This window comes from Convolutriloba macropyga, chromosome 3, assembly GCF_964194025.1.
Source record: "Convolutriloba macropyga chromosome 3, txConMacr16.3, whole genome shotgun sequence".
Taxonomy (NCBI): domain Eukaryota; kingdom Metazoa; phylum Xenacoelomorpha; order Acoela; family Convolutidae; genus Convolutriloba; species Convolutriloba macropyga.
Genome location: NC_134470.1, coordinates 66722837 through 66743598, shown reverse-complemented (window position 1 = coordinate 66743598; position 20762 = coordinate 66722837). Strand labels below are relative to the sequence as shown.

Genomic DNA, 20762 nt, shown 5'->3' with positions numbered 1-20762 from the left:
TTAATTTATTCCTAATGGTATTTATTACTTTGAAGTTAATTGTTTCAAAAAAAATAAGTTAATTTTTTTTTTACTTTTCTGTTTTTGTTCTTTTTTGTATAGTTGTTACCAAACCTTTTTATGGACTGGTCGCATATGTTTTCTGGTGATTTATAAGTTATTTTTGTTTAGTTTCAGGTTTATCTGACGGTATGTTGACTTTGTTATTAAATTTAGTTTTTAAGAGGGACATAAATTTTTTGATGTAATTAATGTTTGTTGTTGTTGTTGTTTGATTTTGCTGCTCGTTTTGACTCGCTTTCTTAATATTGACATATTACAGCAATCTAATGCATCAATTTTTACTCCACTGAGTTATTTGTTTTGGAGGTTATCTTATCGTTCATACAGAATTTTTTGAAAAAGACTTGGGCTTTTTTGGGATTCGCAAAAAATAATTTTTGGGTTTTTCTATCTGTTCCTCATTTGGTAGACAATTATGCAAAAATTGTGGATGGGCGGGGTCGGAACCTTATGTGCCATTGCACATTACCGAGCCGCCTTGTTTCAGTACTCTATTTTAATCGGAGAATATTTAACACTTTTTCATCCGGTTATTTTTTTCTGAAATTACATGTTTCGAATTCTCATAAAATGGCGTTTAAACGAGAGATGATATAAGGAAGAAATTGCATCAACTTCATTTCTGCGCATATCCATCGACTCTCACTACGCTGATAAAACCACAAATTGGAATTATGGTTGATTTTTTCTTTTTGTGCGTAATGGGCGACCAACATGTGTTGCGTTGTATCACAACAGTCCATCAAAATCGAACCAATCTTACCATTGTAGAGCCCTCTTAGGTTTCTTCAGATTAACATCAAAAGAGTTGTTTGTAATTCACTGCGGGTCAAAATTTAGTCTTTTTCAACTGAAATAAGTTGAAAAAGCAGATCGAAAACAACGTTTTCTATTTTTGTTTATATATATATATATATATATATATATATATATATATATATATACACCCTACAATTTCTGGTAAATATCCAAAAAAATTAGTGGAAATTTGAAATAATCTTTATACAGTAACCGGATGTCAACATACTCGATGTCCTCAGCAGAACCTATTAAAATGTTAAGTTCTACTATTTTTCAATTAAAATACCTTGCAGCAATTTTTCTTTTCCATTAAAAAAATTTGCCCGAAAATATACGTGTGGGTTATAGGATGATGAAGAATAAAAAAATAAAATTAATAATAATAATAATAATAAAAATAATAACAATATTAATAATAATAATAATAATAATAAAAATAATAATAAAGATAATAATAATAATAATAACAATAATAATAATAATAATAATAATAATATTAATAATAATAATACTAATAATAATAATAATAATAATAATAATAATAATAATAATAATAATAATAATAATAATAATAATAATAATAATAATAATAATAATAATAGTAATAATAATAATAATAATAATAATAATAATAATAATACTGAGTGAATGAATGAATTGAACCATACATATTTACAACTCCCCAAATTGGGGGAAATCATGTTTCCATAATTAACTTTTTATAAGTTGGAACAGTGTCACTGAAACAAATGAATCTGTGGTTGTCATTTGTATCAGGCGCAGAGAAGCAAGCATCTCTTTTTTTACAAATCAAACAATTTTAAAAGAAACTCGTTATACCAACTTTGTTTAGTATTAGCAACTATTGCAATTTAAAGGAATTTTAATAGTTTTATTCTGAAGAGTCAAGCAAAATATTTTTGTTTGAGATTATTGTTATTGGATAAGTTCGTTAAAAAGAAAAGTTTTTTGATTGATTTCTTTTTTATATGTCTTTAATGTAATTATATCTGTCTAATTTTATATGCTAAAAAATCGGGAAACAAGAAAATTTCCGTTTTCCACATTTGAAAAAAAACAGTACAATTTTTTTCAGAGCCTTCAGTTTCGCACCTGATAAAAATGAAAAGAAAACAGAAGTTTTTGAGTTTTGCGTACGTTTTTTGTTAAAATCTAATATTTATTGAGCATGCAAGATGTTTGCAGATTGGAGTAAGAGGCAACGCATAATTTTGATGTTTTTCTTCTCAAATCTGACTTTCGGTTGTGATAACTTTCATAGTAGTTTTTCGCTTTTTATGAGATACTTTTTATTACTACATGAAAGTATCCGATAAACTAAGGGGGGAAACAATTTCATGTCCAATAAACTGGGAATGAAACAAAATAATTGGGCCGAACTATGGTTTCTTATATTAGACATTTTTATGAAGATATTTTTTTGGTTCAATTAAGCTGTGCTGATTGCAATTTTAAATAGAATAGTTTTCTAAATCACCCATTTTTAAATTTTACCCCCATAAACATGCCAGACAAAAAAACCGTTGATCTAGTTTTTTTAAGAACACTTGCGAATCACAGCTAACCAAATCAACTTCACTGCAAATTTTTTATCCAATTCAGGGTTTATATAAAATTTTGTAGGAATGGTTTGCAACCAAACCAATTTGCTTCTTCCATTTTTGTTTGCTTTCTCTGTCGGTGAGTTAGTCGGATCATTCCTAGTAGCGGGTTATTTCTGGTTGCAACAATGAAATCAGGGTTTTATTTTGGATTGGATCTGAATTAGGCGACTATAAAACTAGTTAGTTGGCAAGCAATGTTCTCAGATCTAAATTAAACGTCACATTCCATTACACACCCTCCATCACTCCTTCTACCGCGCTTTTTATTTCCTCAGAAACTGGGAATGCAATGAGGAAAATAGCTGGGAAGTGTGATATGGGGGAGGGGGTTGATTGGTGGGGGTGGTTAGGGGACAATACTAGTTGAGTTAACTTATCTGGACAGCTAATTTCAGGCCAAATTCACTCACACACCACCACGAGTTCCTGTGATTATAGAAACAATATAAAACATTCAACTGTTTACAAGGTAGTAAACTACTGGCATTTTATTCGAAATTGGTAATTTTTAACAAAGAACTTTTGAAAAATTCGTGGGATCAATATAAATATGACGTTTCAAAAGATACATTGCCTTTATTACGGCCATTTTTGCACCCTTTGAATAAAAATTGACTATTTCTAATAGAATGCAGATCATTTGCAAGAAAAAAGCGCTTGAGTTGCAGCGTGTTGACATTTTGTGAATGTATTGTGTGAAAGTTAACCCATTTCTAACAATTGTAATGAATTTTGCACTGAATTTTTGAAAGATTTCTTTTTGATAATTTTCAAACAATTTTTGTTCGTTTCGGAAACACTAATTTAGAAAAGCCGGTTGAAAGTTCTGTTTCTTTTGCAACCATCCAAATGTTATAACGAGTTCATTATTTTCGATCAATGAGAAGTTGATTGAATTGTAAACTTATCTAACTTTTCAATGAATCAACTCTCCTCAGCCTGAAGAGCGCTCCCTTCGTTTCGATTGGTGTTATTTTACCAAAATGCAACCCAACACCGTTTCCATAGCAATGCAATTTAGGGTTTATTCGGGGGGACTTAGGGGAAAAGATTGAAAACAAAACCGGGTCCCTTAAGACAAATTTCACTTTTCACTAACTGCGATTGACAAACAACACAACAAAACATTGCGTAGCGCCTCTGGGCAAGTTGTGAACAATTTTTCATTCATACGGAAAATGAGCGGAAAATTGAGTGCTAATTTTAAAATTTGAATTGTGTGTTCAATTTTAATCAAAAAAGGCAGGAAGTCTTGTTTCATCTTATTCTAATTAATTTTTGACAGTTTTTGCTCAGGTGAGCTTTGTACTAGAAATGACACCTAATCAATAACTAAGACTTTCTTTTTATTTCGCTCCCCTGTTGACGTCAATAAGCGCAGAAAAAAAATAACAAAAAAATGGGGGTGAGTCCTGTTTATTTCAATATTTCCAATGCAAACCAATTAAGAGTGTATTTGTTTAATTTAAGTCAAAGATGGTTGAGAAATATTGCTGAGAAGTTGATTACTTTCCACTTGTAGGTGGCGCTATTTTTTATATTATGCTAAAAAAGAGGTGACTTAGTTTTTTTTTGCGAAATGAAAGATCACAGTTATGTAAAAGTACCAAAATAAACTAAAAGTAAAATGCATGTGAGGTCAACTATTTGTTGACCACCAAAAACTGAGTCAAAAATTCGTAAATTTAATTTTTTTAATAGATCGAAAAAGCTGCTAGTAAAACTGCTACTGACTCAATGACGAATATCGCAACTTAAAACAAAATTAAAAGTTGAACAAGTTCATTAAAATGACCTATTTTTTCAAAATTGAAATTCACAAATTGGAAAATTCGTCAAACTTTCAATATCGCCTTTTTTTTGAAAAAAAATGAGGATGAAGATTGAAAAGAGAAAACAATTTGTTCGTTTTGATTTCTAAGTTTTTGACGCTTCAATTTAGTTCAATTGTATGAATTTTATTTTTTTTTAGTTTTCTGCTTCTTTTTTGCGAAGAGGAGCTTTTTTGGATTTCATTGCTTTGAAGTGAAAAAAACTATTGAAGTACGCAATTATTGCGTCAGAACAATTTCTAAATTTTGATGTCATCACTCGAAGACGAAACAAGTTAATAGTGTACAAATTATAGTTTTATCTGCGAGAAAAGATGCATTTAACAAGAGTTTTAGAAGTGGAAAAGTTAAAAAAAAAAGAAAGAGGGGAATATAATGGTTGAAAAGAGAAGTAGTGAAAATTCGGGGGTGATTGTAATTTGACAGAAGAGTGCTCAACTGTTTAATTATCACGAGGGGGGAGAGATGCTTTATATTACACACCCACCCAACCTTGACTCTTTTCCTATCCTCACCCCCATCCCCCAATAACCCCCCCCCCATTCGACTGCTACAATCTCCTATTCACAACAGACAATAACCTGTTCATAGCTTTTAACTCTTGTATTAAAAACAGAAGAATAAAATCACAAGTCACTCAATGTTAAAATTGAGAAAAAGTAAACAAATAAACAGCAACGAACATAACTGATAGGGGGGATGATGTGATAAGATGGGGTGTTTTCAGATACATATAGTGGTTAAAGAGAGATGGATTTGAACACGAGGGAGTTATTACACATAACCAGCTATGTGTGAACCAAATTAACTTTCAAGTGAGCCTACATAAAAACATAAATTCATAGCCTGCCTCATTTCACACTCACTGCTTTATTGCTACAATTAGCTGCTATCTCTTTTTATTAATACGTGCCAATCAACGTAATGTTATTATTCACTGCCAATGTGAAAATTTTAGCGCAAGTATTCATGGAAAGTTTTAATGAGTTTCTGGCCAAAATTTCGATAAGAGAATGCAGACAGAACCTTAGTCTAAAACATTATTCCTGAAAGATGAAAATCATTGAAACCTCTGACCTAAATATAAGAGAATCATCGCTCATGGTTTTTATGACTTTGTTGGGTTATGGACTTTCGCAAGCGGAATAAAAAGCGTTTTTAACTAAGTAAAAAAATTAATTTCTCAAAAATGAGAGAATAACAAAATGATATTTAACAGTAGAATTTAGAGATTTACAGGAGAGATCTGATTATTAGATCAAGATGGTGATTTGAATTTGGGGATGAAAAAGGACTCAAAAATCAGCTGTATATATATATATATATATATATATATATATATATACCCATTATCAGTGTGAAAAAGTCAAGAAACAAAACTAATCTTAGCACCGTGATTTATAGTGGGGGTAGCAAAGGTTACCCAACATGGTTTGCTTCTGCAAATCAGTCGCAAAGGGAACCATAAATGGAATGCATTTGCACTTTTCTAAGAATTCATTCACACTTCCGGAGATATCATCATCATTTAATACATGCTGGGAAGATTTTACATCAATTAATCTAACTCTAATAATAGTTATCTAGATTCACCAATTTGAATCGAATATTGGTTCTAAGCACCATTTCTTGACGATTAATTTATATAATTTCTTTGATCGAAGTCATATTGCTTGTCTTTCTAATCTGGTAAGTCAAACTTTCTTTCTAATTCTCACTAAGTTTAAGACTATAGTTTGATCGATATTCTAACACCCCCACTCAGACTTGAGCTGATTGCGTAGAGTCTGTTCCCATCAAAACTGCTCTGAATGTTTCCACTTTGGAAACGGGCAAGGACTTTGTGAAGATTTCCGCTGCCATTTTGTCTGAAGGGACGTAATGAATTGAAATAGTCCCATCCTCCGTCTTGTCCCGGATGAAGTGAAACTTTGTTTCGATGTGCTTGCTCCTTTTGTGCATGACTGGCTTTTGGCAGAGTCTGATACAACTTTGGTTGTCTTCTCCAATTGCTATTGGACGTTTCTGTTGGATGCCAAAATCCTCTAGAAGTTGTTTCAGATAGAGTGCTTCCTGAACTGCTGCTGCCATACCCTGATAATCTGCTTCTGATGAAGAAAGAGCAACTGTGGCCTGCTTCTTGGCATCCCAGCTGAGTGCTGCGCCACGTCCGTTGAGCTTGAAGTAATAGCCCGTTGTTGATTTTCTGTCATTCACGTCTCCAGACCAGTCTGCATCACTTTCCCCCACTAAATCATAACTAGCCTCTTCTGTGTAAGTAAGTTTTAAACCTTTTGAACCTTGAAGATATCGCAGGAGTCGTTTTCCGCACATCCAGTGTTGATTGGTAGGTGCATTCATGTGTCTGGACAGAATGTTGACTGTGAATATGATGTCTGGCCTCGTCTGTTTGGCCCGATACAGAAGTGATCCAACCAAGCTTCTGTAGATCCTCTGGTCCACTTCTTCGTCTCCGTTCTGTGCTGTCTGAAGTTTCAAATTCAAATCAGCTGGAGTTCTCGAGGGTTTGCATTGATCCATTTGAAACCGCTCAAGCATTGTTTCTATGTAGCGTTCTTGGTCGACTGTGACTTTGCCCTCTTCTCGTCTGATTCTTAGACCCAGAAACCAGTGTAGTCTCCCTCTGTTTTCCATGTGAAAGGTTGCTTCTAGTGCCTTCTTGACATCAGAGACCACTGTCATACTTCTTGATGCTACTATGATGTCGTCAACCCAGACCAAGATGAAGGTGTGATCCTCTGTCTCTGATCTTGCGAACAAGCAGTGATCGTTCCTGCTTCTGGTGAACCCATGTCTCAGTAGGACATTTGCCAGCTCTTTGTACCAGAGTTTATTTGATAGTATTTTTACTTTGTTAGAATGTGCTTTTGAAATAAGATATTGAGTTTTTGTCGTAAATATTTTTTGATCTGGTGAAGTTTGTAAGTTGTTTTGTCTTGTAATCTTATTAATGGCAGGTATCATATGTTCTCTAATGTGGCATGGCAATTTACTCAAATATTTATTTGTGTATATCTCTTCTAATTGCGTCATTTGGAAGACAATTGAGTTAAAAATGAGGACGAGAGAGATCAGACCATCATGTGCAAACACACATTACCGAGCCTCCTTGCTATTGGCTCAATTAAAAGATGAATGGTTACCATACTTTAGCTTGCAAGATTTGGCAGAAAAATAGTGCAAGACGAAAATTGTGATGAAGAAAATTGTGCTATCGTCTTGAGCTGTAGCCATTGGAAGTCAACAAGGTGATAATTTTTCTGTTTTTTTAGTATTAGATAAAACTGGTAACGAAAATGACAATTGAACACCTGTCCAGTTCTCACTTTAGGGTTACTGGTGGATAAAATTTGGAGTTCATGTAATAGATTTTGGCAAATACTAACTGAATAGGTGAGCAAGCTCGTTTATTTTTCCGAAACTGCTTTGTCTTTGTTTTTATGGGTTGTAAAATTTTGGGTATTTGATTTGGCAGGACAGTAAATTTCTACATTTTTAACATTTTTTTTTTCAATTTTGGGCATTAATGAACAGCCTGATAAATTATGTTTCGTCAGAAATTTTTATAATTTTTGTTTTTTTTTAAACGGATTTACTTTTAAATTAGGTGCAATGAAAGAAAGACACTTGGTTACTTTACCACTGATCACAAGACTCTGTTTGGTGCAGTTATCGAAATCTTAGAAGAATTGATCACTATTCTTAGTGAGTAAAAGTTTTGGGGGAGCGTTTAGGATCATTTATGGGTTTATTTATGACATAAAATTGAATTATGGATGCTAGAATGGAGGTAGCATTATGAATTCAAATTGAATTATCCCCTCACAGAATCCAACTTGCCTTCAATGCAAACAGCCTTTTCCCAAGTGGACTAAAAAGTCAACTGTTTACGTATTTTCCACTGCTACCGAGAGGAATTCATAATGAGTGTATATTATTCAGAATGCAGAGCCGACTTGATTTAATAAGGCGACTTTGAATGAAATTTCAAAACCCAGGGGATTCAAATTAGCGCACGTAAACTACACAAACTCTCTCCGCTGTCTATATTTCTTTCTCTCATGCTGTTTTTTAAGTACTTCACATTACTATATTACAAACAGCCCTTCGTATATTAATATAAAAACCAATACTTCAAACGAAACTGATGAAAACCTGCAAGTTTTTATTTCACTTTTCCATAAAAAGCGCAAAATGAGGAAAAATGAAGGTGATGAAAAGAAAACAATGCATAATTCAAGTGTTGGTTTCGATGGGAATTAAAACATATAATGTATCATTATCTCTAGAGAATATAATAGCCTTTTGTGCATTTGAGACTTGCGAATTGTATGGAGATCTCGCTAATGAAACAATTCTTTTTGATAATTTTTGTTTGTTTCTCCTTTAGAAACTGCTACTTTTCCGAGCGACTTTTCTAATGACACCTCCCGGAAGAAATAAACAATCATTAAGAACAAATTTGCATGACTTTACTCAGCTAATTTTAAATTTATCAGGTACGAACAGGAACTTCCTAAAAAAACTTAAAAAAAGAGACAATTTTCGCTTTTTTTCAATTTCGTTTTTAAGTAAAAAATATATTCAATTAATAATTTAATCACATTAGGGAGCTTCATCAGTCAATGCTGCTCCAAATTGCCGTCGATAAAATGAAGTTTTCGTTTTTTAGAGATTTCATAATTTTTGAATTCAAACACGCATTCAGCAAATTTTTCCTGAATGCCTTCCAATTTGCAGCAAAATAAACTGATAAAGGTCTCTTAACCAAAAGAGGTTATGTATCTTGCGGCACTAAGTTGGAAAAAAGATCCAATGTTCAATTTCTCAGTGAACTAAATTTCGAAAATGATACAACATTACTATTACATAACATACGGGTAAATTTTTGTGGCTTTATCTACAAAATGCATTACAATTTTAGGGGGATAGAAAGAGAATGCTATCGCCCGCATGTTATCTAAAGTTGGCTTGTTCTTGTGGAAAATTTATCTCTTTCAGTTGAGAATGGCGAGGGCTGCTTGAAATTACAGTAATGGTTCTTGAATATTCTCGCTTTTAAATGAAGGTTAAAGGGCTTAACAATTATAATAATTGATAGGTTTAACTCAAGTTGATCAATTCAAGTTCACCAATTTAATCAAGTGCCGATCGCTCTTTTCATTACGTATCTATTCGATTAATTGGGCTGTGAAAGTCGGCACTTGAAAAATTATGCTCCATTGTTTAATACACAATACACGTGATCTATTAAGAGCCCATTGGAGGTATAAGGTTTAAAATGGTGATCTTATGAATAGTCAAAAATAGCCGGTGCGAAGGCAGCTAAGCATGATAAACTTTGTTCAATATAGACTAATAACAAAATTATGATGATCAAGTTTAATTCTTTCGTAATTTTTTTCTTCGGATGGTCTTCGTTGAGACATGGTATTATGAAACAATGAAGCCGTCGATTAAGTGCTGACGAATTAAAAAGAGAGAAACTCAGGCAATAATGAGAAATGAGGTCGGACAAAAGACTTATTGTAACCCGATCGGAGAATGAATTTTTATTTTCACAACTTCAACTCAACTTCATTGATTGGGTACCGCAAATAGCCGCATTTGATATTATACAAAACAAATGTCCGAAGACGTTGTTCTGAAATACACCTATGTGGATACATTTTCCAATGAAGTATGTTTTGTTTTTCCATAGCAAGAGTTAAATCTGCTCCAGGGTTCTACATTTTACCTGTGTTGTTTATTTTAGGTACTTCCTCAAGTTTTTCCTGAAATGCAACCAGAATTGCCTGAAGAACGCAGGGAATCCCAGAGACATGCGCAGGTTCCAAGTTGTGCTCAGTGGAACCCCGAACGTGGACGGACACGTGTTGGCAGTGAGTGACAACATGTTTGTTCACAACAACAGCAAACACGGGCGAAGGACCAGACGCATGGATCCCTCAGAGGGTGAGTGCGGGGCAGCAGGTGTACATCCGGGAGGTTTGGGCACAGGCGGCACAGGGGGCCACTCACACCCTCACGGACCCAACAGTGGTCACCCCGCTCACCACCACCACCACCCCCAGCACCACCCCTCCTCAAAGATATCCCCTAATGATGCATGTTAGTTTGTACCCCCGTCTCTCTATCTATCTGTCTCTCCACTCCGGTCTGTTTCCTCAAATAAAAGTACAACCCCTTCCTAACCCCACCCCCCCCACTCTGTTTTCCTTCTCTTACATCACTCTTGCTCCTGAAATAATTAAACCGTTTCTGTTGTTTTCCAGGATTTAAATGACGGTCTTTCAATTTTACAAAACTGCTTGAGGAAGTTATATTGATACTAAAATGCTGGTGTTGATACTTGAAATTGATACTTGAAATTGCTTCCAGGTGTGAAAGGAAACAGCTCAGTTCCCCTCCATGTTACTCAGACCTCAAAAATTACTCGAAGCTCAATACATGATTATAGTCGTAAACGTGTCAGAAGTCAATTCTGCATTTGACAACTTCAGCACTTTCAATATTTCAGATTGCACAGATTTTTTTCCCATTGCACAGCGTTGCACTTGCACTTGTTAGCCTCTGTTCACAAAATATACCTGCTAAGAGAGATGAGATCGATGCGTAGCCCAAAATTTACCATGGCTTGCTTCAAATTTGCGCTCAGTTACCTCACATCATAAAAAGTCACATGATGGTGTTCCAAATATCAAAGTTTACTAAGTTAAGAGTGCACACTAGGTGGCGCAGGCCAAAATTAAAATCCTAGAAAGTTTGTAAGCTGTAACTGTACCCTTGGTGAATAACGTCTTAGGTAATGGAAAGCACTGAATTCACACTTTTAACACTTTGAATTAATACTGTATAAGAGTTTTATATGAGATGAACAAAATCGATATTTAATTATAATCTAAAAACAAGGATCTTCTCAACAACCCCCCCCCCCCTGCAAAAGGGGAGGTTATTCTTTAATAAAACAAGGCGGCTCGTTAATATGCGTTCGCACATGATGTTCCGACCCGAGCTCATCTACATTTTTGACTTAATTGTCAACCAAATGAAGAGATAACAAAAATAGATGTTTGAATTTAAAAAAATGCTACATTTTAAGTTAATTAAACACACTAAATTCTGCCTCGATGAAATAGCAATCATAGGTTTCATTCATGTGACATCAATAACTCATCACAATAAGTCGTATGGCAAAGAAAAATACATCAAAACCAGGAAATTTTTGAGAAAACCCATAGAATCAAAGACAAAAAATTCTACAGCTCTCAACAGAAGGCATTTAATACGCTAAATTGTGCCTAGATGATGTGACGACTAGGATGTTTGTCATTCAAAATTTATCAATCAGACATTACAACAAGTCATTGACTATGAAAACAACAACAAAAACAAGCAAAATCCAAAAGTTCGGTAAAAAATTGAGAGAAGAAAGTGTCGAAGCTATTTAAACCATTAGCTTTTTTCTCTGAAAACTTTTTCAACGATCCATTGAACGTCTTCACTAAGCCAATGGGAGCTATCAATATTAGGATAATGTAATACGATTTCAAAAGGAACCAAAATTACTAAAAAAAAATCCAAAAATTATAAAAATTATGAAAACTCGTGCACCGAGGTCAAAAAAACCAAAAGTTAGAAGACAAAGCCGCTAACTAGATAAACTGTTGCCGATGTAGAATAAAAGTGGTTCTGTCATTACCGAGACTGACTTACAATCCATGAAAATAAGCTTAAGATTGATTTATGTTCAAAAAAAAATAAAAAAAATTTTTTAAATTCTTAACAGCCATTAAACTCAAAAGCTTTCATAGGAATTCAATGAATACGCTCAGCTATGCCACGATGCGAATACAAACATGTTTTTGATGCCTAGGTAATCAATAAGACATCACAATATGTCTTATGACTATGAAAAAAAAAACAACAAATACGGGCAAAAACCAAAATTTCTTTAGAAAAATGGGAGAAGAAAGTGTTGAAGCCATTTAAACCATATTTTTTTCTCAGAAAGTTTTATCTATGATCCTTTGGACGTCTTCACTAAAAAAAGATGTAGCCATCTTTTTTAGGATGACGTGATACGATTTCAAAATGAACCAATAAAACGAAATGTCTAAAAAATTTTTTAAAAAATTTGAAATCTTCTGGCATTGAAGACGTATAACCAATAGTTATTTGATAAAGCCGCCAATTAGATTAACTTATTTTGCAGTGCTATGAAGGAGTTCAATCCTGTTTTTACTGAGACGAACTTACAGTTCACAAAAATAAGTTCATGATTTACTAATTTTAAAAAACTTTCGAAAATTTATTTTCAAAGTCTTAACAGCCATTAGCTCTCCACTAACAGCACTAGATAGGTTCACTCAATGCTCATAAGCAAATCTATTGCACTTTTAGTCAACAAGTTTATGCCATAGGATTATAGAACTTTATTAAAACCTCAAAAAATAAATCAAAAATTCAATTGAAATTACGAAATTTGAGATACGAGTCCAAAAAAAAACATGAGCGATCCCTTCGAAACAAATTTTTTGTTCATTGGGCTTCATTTGATCGTAAAAGAGGTTTGTCATTAACGGAACTTCGATATTAAAAGTGTCTGGTAGTCTCTAGGTGACTTGAAAAAACAATTGCAAAATTTTCTAAAAAAAAATAGCTCCCAAACCTAATTCGATTTTTTTTATATATTAAACTTCCCTCTAAGACTAGAACTAGTCTTTATTATCTCCTTTCGTCTAGTAAAAACCTAAAATTGATTTACTTTTTGGCGTGAAATCTAGTTTTGAATTAAATTTTTTGTAGAAAAAACGTTAATTCGAACGAAAATTACGGTAAAAGTGAACAAAAGTGAACCAAATATCCAATGTTCACATGAAACTTTAAACCTCGATAACTCCTCGAAAAAAAACAAAATTCAAAAAAATCTTTTTAATTTCGAATTCTACGCTGGACGAGCTTTTTAATGATACCACGCACATTTCTCTACGATGAATATATCGGTCGGCCAAAATTCACGGAACAAAAAAAAACCCATTTGAGTATATAGTTCCTACCCCCCACAAGTGGGGTCGGAACAATTAAAGCGAGCGACTTATTAACCAACCAGAGACGACTAATAACTTTCCACGTATGCGCATACTGTGTCAAACTGAATAGAATAAATTACACCATGCTATGTTAATTAGCCGAATTGGAATACAAAATGAAAACATTTTTTGACTGGGAATCCCGTGTAATCCGGAAATAGCGGGTCGGTAGGCATGCTTCGCCTCAATAAACAACCCGCGATTTCCAGATTACATCCCACAGCGCATGAGAGGCCTGGTCGTGAACAGCCGTCCGCAATTGTGCTTAAATTGATGTTCATAGACCAAACTGTAGGCCAAGTAATATTATGGTGAAGTATTGCACAGAAGCGGGATTCTCTACTAGGTATCAAAGGGGCGCAATTGTTAGAAAAAATCCTAAAACAATTAAAACTGACGTTAGCAGCATTTGACATTGGTTACTTATCAATTGAATGATATTAGCCCAACCAACATCGCTTCTCATTTTTAGATTGCATAACACCCTCATGTACAAGTAAAAATTATCCACACATATGCACATGGAATAGGGAGAAATATATTTTTAAATATTATATAGTATTTAAAAGAATGTAAAAACAAAAGTAACTATTTCAGATCAATTTTCGAAACGTTATCATCTATTGAGGCATTCGACCATTTAAAATAAAAAAATATTTGTCTAAAAGTGGAACTCAGAAAGTGTTTAAATGAGAAATTTCAATAAAGCTTAGGTTCATCAACTTTAAAAAATTTGCATTAATTTCATCAAATATAGATTTGAACTACTAAAGCAATAGTTTACAAAACTCGGTAAAACTTCTGAAATCATTATTTGCATGAAATGGAAGCCTTATGCATTCTTAAACAGATTGTCACTATATTTTTTTTAAAAAAATTGGACTCGCAAACGGGACTCAATGAAATAATCTGTTGTTAAAGAACCGGACATTGTACTGTTGCGCTCACCCGCATAAATTTTTTTTTTTCTTGAATTCGTCGGTGATATCTCAACTCAGATATCCCCGCCCCTCCATGCTAAGCTTAACTAGATGTAATTATTTTTTTACTTCGAAAAGTATTCTAAAGTAATTTTTTGTTTGCGTGGCAAATTTCCCACTCTATTTTTAACAGTATATACCAATGTTCCTAGTCGTCATTGTGCTATTGCAGTTGAGCTCTATGGTTCAAATGACCAACGTGAACTGCAACTTCATTGCGAAAGTTCACTGCTCAGCTAAATCACACATTCTTGGGGAGTGGCAAAGAAAAGTACTCATTTTGATTGCAATCTTTCAAAAAAATATGTTTAGGTCTGTTAGAGCGCTTCTCCGTTTTGAGCACATACTGAAATAAAAAAACTATTGGAGTTGCCTAATGTTTGACATGCAAGTTACAGGGCCGTCCTTTTTACTCTAAAGGATATTTCAATCCTTTGAAAGTGGGCAAAATTAATTGTATTTTCTTGCTGTGTGTGTGGATTCTGTAGGCGAATAGATGCTTTAAAGAATTTTAAGAGTTAGTTGAGTGAAGGCTAATGAAGCGTGGCGACCAGAGCTGAGAGAGAGAGAGAAAGTTATATGACTTTAGTTTGAAAGTTAGCTTGAAGGAGGGGGTGTACGTATACCGTGAACGAAATGATATAAGGACGTACTATCCCCACTTATGAGTTTGTACGTGTGTATGTGTGTGAATAAGTGTGGATAAGTATACAATCTTGTACGTATGTGTTTGTGTGTATGTGTGTTTGGGCTCAGGTGTGTGTAGGGGGTACTTGAAATTGGGCCCATAAAAGTTAATTCCAATCTGATCCAGCCATTACCCAATCTACAAATCACCCCTCTCTCCCCTCTCCCGCTCTCTCACGCATACTTATACTTATAAACAATGCATTTTCTCCTTCCTCTCTCCATAGCAGTAGTATGAATAAGTACGCAAAATTCTAAAAGTCAAAAAATAAATAAACAAAAATCTACTCCGCACAGTATAAATAGCACAAAAGCATGATATGTTTAAAGAGTGATAACATTTCAGGCAGTGCAAAGGAAAATCGCATTTGCAGCTATCTAGGATGTTATCTAGAATGTACCGCAGTACACAGTTTAGGGCAATAGTTCCTGGTTAAAAAGACAGAATGTTTCATAGAAGATTTCATCTGTTCCGGCAGAGTTCATAAAATCTGTTCCAAAACATAATTCGTATCTTCAGCCCAATCTAACATCTGCAGGACGCACTACAAACGTTCTTAGCATATCTGATACATTCATTTTTGTCGCAGCAATTCAGAGACTTGGCGAACTTTCTGAGACATTCACTTGAAATCTGCAATATTTCTGCAAGTATGAATAAAATGACGAGATTTTTCTGAAGCAATTAAACTAAAAAACTTAATAATAAAGAACCATAGAAAAACAAGTTGATGTGAAAGCTTTAAAAAACGAATTGAGTTATGTAGCAGATCGAATCAGGCAAAACATTACAAAAGTTTGAAAGTTTTGAGTTATTTTTCCGCTATGAAAGAAGAAATTTAAAATACATCAAAAAGTTTATGATCACAAAATTGTTAATGGTAACGCACCCGCTAATGCTCTAAAAAATTTAATTTGGCATTAAATATGGGCAATCAACTTGGGCAGCAATTTTTTTCAACTTAGATCAAGTCAGAGTTTGGGTCACAACATTTCGTTGAGAAAAACAATTGTTTATCGCGCTGACGAGTTGGATGAAATTCTGTAACTGATTATCATATCGTCCATGTAATTTTTAAAAACTTTCACAAAAAACTGAATGTTTTTAACTAATTTTTGATAACCAAATGAATAACTATTTTTCAGAGTGCGAGATATACTTCTCCATCTAACAAAGCATCTTATTTATTTTCAGCTACCCAGTTGAAAAACAAAATTCTGATAAATATTTCCAAACCACCCTGTTTTTTTTTCAATGCCTTTGGCGTACTCGTTATAGAAATTGTTTCCCATAATAACGAACATTTGTGACTATGATGTTGCTGAATTTTCTGCCTCTTTAGTTCGAATTTTGGAATTGTGAACATAGCCGGTAGATTGCCGGAAAATAGCCGCGAAAGGCGCTTGTGCCCTTCCATGAATTGAAACAACTAAAGAAATAAGATAGACAGATCGACCATCAGGCCTTTAATAGAACAATAGACTAGCAATTGACCTAAAAGCACAAAAGTCATCACGCACACAAATTTTAACATTAACTGCACAGCAGTAGAAGTCACTGATGTCATTGAAAAAGTCAATTCCAAAAAGTCAGGTCGTAAGAATCATCGATGGAGACGACGAATTAAAAAACATAGCAGGAAAAGTCCTGAAACAAAATCAAAGAACGGTTTTAATTTATGACCTGAAAATCAATTCCTCGGCTTTGAAAGGCATATGAGAGCTGTTAGTAATGGTACTAAGCAATAAAAAAACACAAGAACAACAAAAACAAACAGGACTAAAAACTCAACTTTTTTTAAAGGACAGTGTGAACATCAAACAACAATTGCTATGATCCCAAACTGCCATCTATTTTCCTTTTTTCTCATTAAAAAACTCTCACTAAATGTCGATGTGTATTCTCACTAATAATATAAAATAATAGGACAAAAACAACCAAAAATTGCAATCAAGCTCGCAGCAAATTTTTGAATACTTTTAGTATAAAAGTCACAGAACGCAATAGCTACTGAGGGGTACACTTCCATCAATTAACTGAAACCTTTATGACCACCGTTGAGAACTGTCATCAACGAGAATAAGTGATGAGACAGCAATAAGTACAACAAACAGTAGCAAAACTAAATAAAATCACTAAAATTTTTTTTCTAAATTAAACAAGCGTATAAGTCACAAAAAGCAATAGCTATGAACTGAAAAACTTGCTTTAACTTAATTTTTTAGCTAGCAATTAGAGTGGTCAACAATGAGACTAAGAGTAAAGGTGACAAAGTTGAAAAAAACTCGCAAAACTAAAAAAAATTGGATAAATAGTTGATGACCACCGTTGAGAACTGTCATCAACGAGAATAAGTGATGAGACAGCAATAAGTACAACAAACAGTAGCAAAACTAAATAAAATCACTAAAATTTTATTCTAAATTAAACAAGCGTATAAGTCACAAAAAGCAATAGCTATGAACTGAAAAACTTGCTTTAACTTAATTTTTTAGCTACCAATTAGAGTGGTCAACAATGAGACTAAGAGTTAAGGTGACAAAGTTGAAAAAAAACTCGCAAAACTAAAAAAAATTGGATAAATTTTAACAAAAACAATTAAAGTCAAAGTCATAGAAAGTGCTAGCTTTGAACAAAAAAAATAATTCAATAAACTCAACCCCTCTTAGCAGCATCAGACACCTGTCCCCAATGAGATTGAAGGATAAGACATCAAAAAGAACAATAAATACTTGCAGAAAAATTCACACAAAAATTTTGAGAAAAAGTAGTGTCAAATTCATGAAAACCCCTGGATATTAGCTCGAGTCATTAATTATGTTCTTTTATTCCTCATTAGCAACCAATCAGAGCAATATTGATACTAGAAGATAAGACAACAGATAACTTTAAAAAGGGGGGGGGGGAATCTGAAATTCACTATTACTTTATGACAACAAATAGGGGCATAGTCATAAAAAATTTTGGCTGCTCCTTAACCAAATAAAAAAAAGCAAATAAGCACAATTAGAAAGCATATGCGAGTCTTAAAAGCACTGAAGCAGAGAAAACTCTGAAAACAGAAGTCAAATTGACGCACCCGAAAAAAATCCATCTCAAAAACCGCCAAATTGTTCAAAAAACACTTTCTCACACCTTTTTAAAGGTATTTTGAAAAAAGTCACGCCTCAAACCTACTCGATTGTTTGTTCCCTTTACTGTTTTAATGTGACCAAATTAAAACTCTAATTTGACTTCTCACTGACGTGAAAAAGTTGAAAAAAGCGTGAACAGTTCTTTAAAAAAAGACAGCGCACGAATACAATTAAAAAAACCACGACGTCCCCAATAATAGCCGCTATTGCTTCGTGGCTATTAAACATGTAGCAACACACTCAAAGATGAGAAAGAAAATTGAATTCCAGTTTTGGCTATCTTGCTTTTTCAGTAAACCAATGATAACACCAACGTTTTTTGTTAAATAGAATTTGTACGTTGACTGACAAAATTTTTGCTTTTTTCAAGTTATAACTAAATTAACTGGCAGGTTGCCAAAGAACAATTGCAATAGCTTAAAAGATCTGCTGTTTCAAAAAAATTGTAGAAGAAACAGACCAGAACAAAAAATTGTTTACTAATTGCAGATATGTAAAATTTTTAATTAACAATTTTATTGCCTCCTCGATTGGCTGCTCACAAATAAACTGCAATTAGGGTGACTCGCACATTCACTTGAGCTTATTGTTTTGAATTAAATTTGACAAAATCAAATTTAGAGTGAGGAAGTCATTTTTGAGAGTGAGGTAAGTCTCTTCTGACCAAAACTTAAAAAAAAGCTCTAATAAGCTCTAATTCTGACGTGAAGTTGTTGTAATGAAAATATTGTCGATGAAATAAAAACCAAGAGAAGGGCAATGACAGCCCCAGCTATCGCTTTGCGGCTATTAAAGAGAGCTTTTTATGGCACATAATCTAGGACGGAAAAAATGAGAAATTTGAGCATTAATCGCTCAAAAAATGATTTGGTTGGGTTCGTTTAGCGCATCCTATAGTGTCTTAATAGCATTTTCTCAGGCAAGATTTCTTAATCAAAATATTTTTCGATATTCAATATATCAACAAATATACCTGTATTGATGTCTTGTGACTCGCATTTAAAAGATTTTTCTTTTTGCCATCAACAGTTTTCATCAACTCCCTCTACTAATGTCAGACAGAATGAATTACAAATTACTGAAAGTTTCAAATTCTTAGTGTTAAAAGTTTTTATTGTGTTCGCAAATGGACAAAAACAAAATTTGTTTTAAATCTTTTTGCAGGGTTTGGGATGATACCATTGGGTTATCACTGTGATTATGTTTCAAAAATATATACAAAAAATAACCACTAGGGGCCTTAACTTGCAGTTTGTTAGAATAAGCTGCACCACTAATGTAAAACAAAATCATACAGCGTTAATCTTGATGTTCTATTAGTGACAAACAATGCTTTTTATCAAAGCAATATTACCAATTGAGGTCATAGATTAAAAGAAACAATTACTTGGGAACTGAACTTGAAGAAAAATAGGAACTTTTTAATCATTTTTCCAAAAAAATGCTGCAATAATGTGCAAGCACATTCCAAGGGGGTTCACTTTTGTGTTGTGTTAGCAGCGACGCCCTGTATCAAAGCAATATCACCGAGTGAGGGATGGACCACAGGGGGATCCACAGTCATCATAGTGGGAGACAACTTCTTCGATGGTCTTCAGGTCGTGTTCGGAACCATGATTGTATGGAGCGAACTTGTCACACCACACGCCATCAGGTACTAAGAATAGTTATACTAATGGCGCCTGTCTGATTAGCCCAAATAATTCTTTTTTAAAACGGAAGAGAGATGAAAATCACTTAATAAAAACCATCAGAAAAAGACTGCTGCGAAAATTGATTGCCAATGTGGTAATCGAAAACTATAAAAGGAGTAGCAAATCGTTATTGTAAACGAGAGCTGTGTTCTACCATTAGTCAGTTGAAATGTAAAAGTTGGTTTTCACACCATTTAAAAATATTCTTTTGTTTTATTGAGAATGGATTACAAATTCGCCATGACAAGAACCTTGATAATAGTTTTAAATCTTTTTTAGAGGCATAAATTTAATATTCATTGTGCTGTTGGGTGCCATGGAGTTTTATTATTTGTTCATGTTTTAGGGTCCAGACTCCTCCCAGACACATTCCAGGAGTGGTAGAGGTCACACTGAGTTACAAGAGCAAACAGTTCTGCAAAGGCGCACCCGGCAGATTTGTATACACAGGTACAGACACATTCCATAATTTTAATCACTAATTTTCACATCTTAAATGTTCATTCTTCATGGCTGTATGGCAAAAATTACGTAGTAATTTTTGATAGATTTTTGAGTCAAGACGCATTAAAGTGCCTAGTTTTGGTGTCGTGCAGATATTTTATTGTATAGACGGCTAAATATAGTTCTGGTACTGTTATCAATAGGGTAAACTAAAATTGACAATGGATAAAATAGCATGGGTAAACTGGCAGGTTGGGTATAATGGCATTGGGTAAAATGGCATTGGGTAAAATGGCATTGGGTAAAATGGCATTGAGTAAAATGGCATTGAGTAAAATGGCATTGGGTAAAATGGCATTGGGTAAACTGGCAGGTTGGGTAAAATGGC

The 20762-nt window shown here is 33.8% G+C and overlaps 1 protein-coding gene across 2 annotated transcripts in view; it reads left to right on the top strand.

The window, feature by feature from the left end:
- The window catches only part of LOC142336376 (transcription factor COE1-like), a 35304-nt gene that overhangs the window by 11553 nt on the left and 2989 nt on the right, over positions 1-20762 (top strand). The window contains exons 5-7 of one of the 2 annotated variants that reach the window (XM_075385160.1): positions 10098-10297; positions 19734-19890; positions 20277-20380. In XM_075385160.1, the coding sequence (XP_075241275.1) occupies positions 10098-10297; positions 19734-19890; positions 20277-20380 (461 nt within the window). Of the gene's footprint in view, positions 1-10097; positions 10454-19733; positions 19891-20276; positions 20381-20762 lie in introns of both variants that reach the window. The other variant, XM_075385159.1, reaches the window with a different exon arrangement.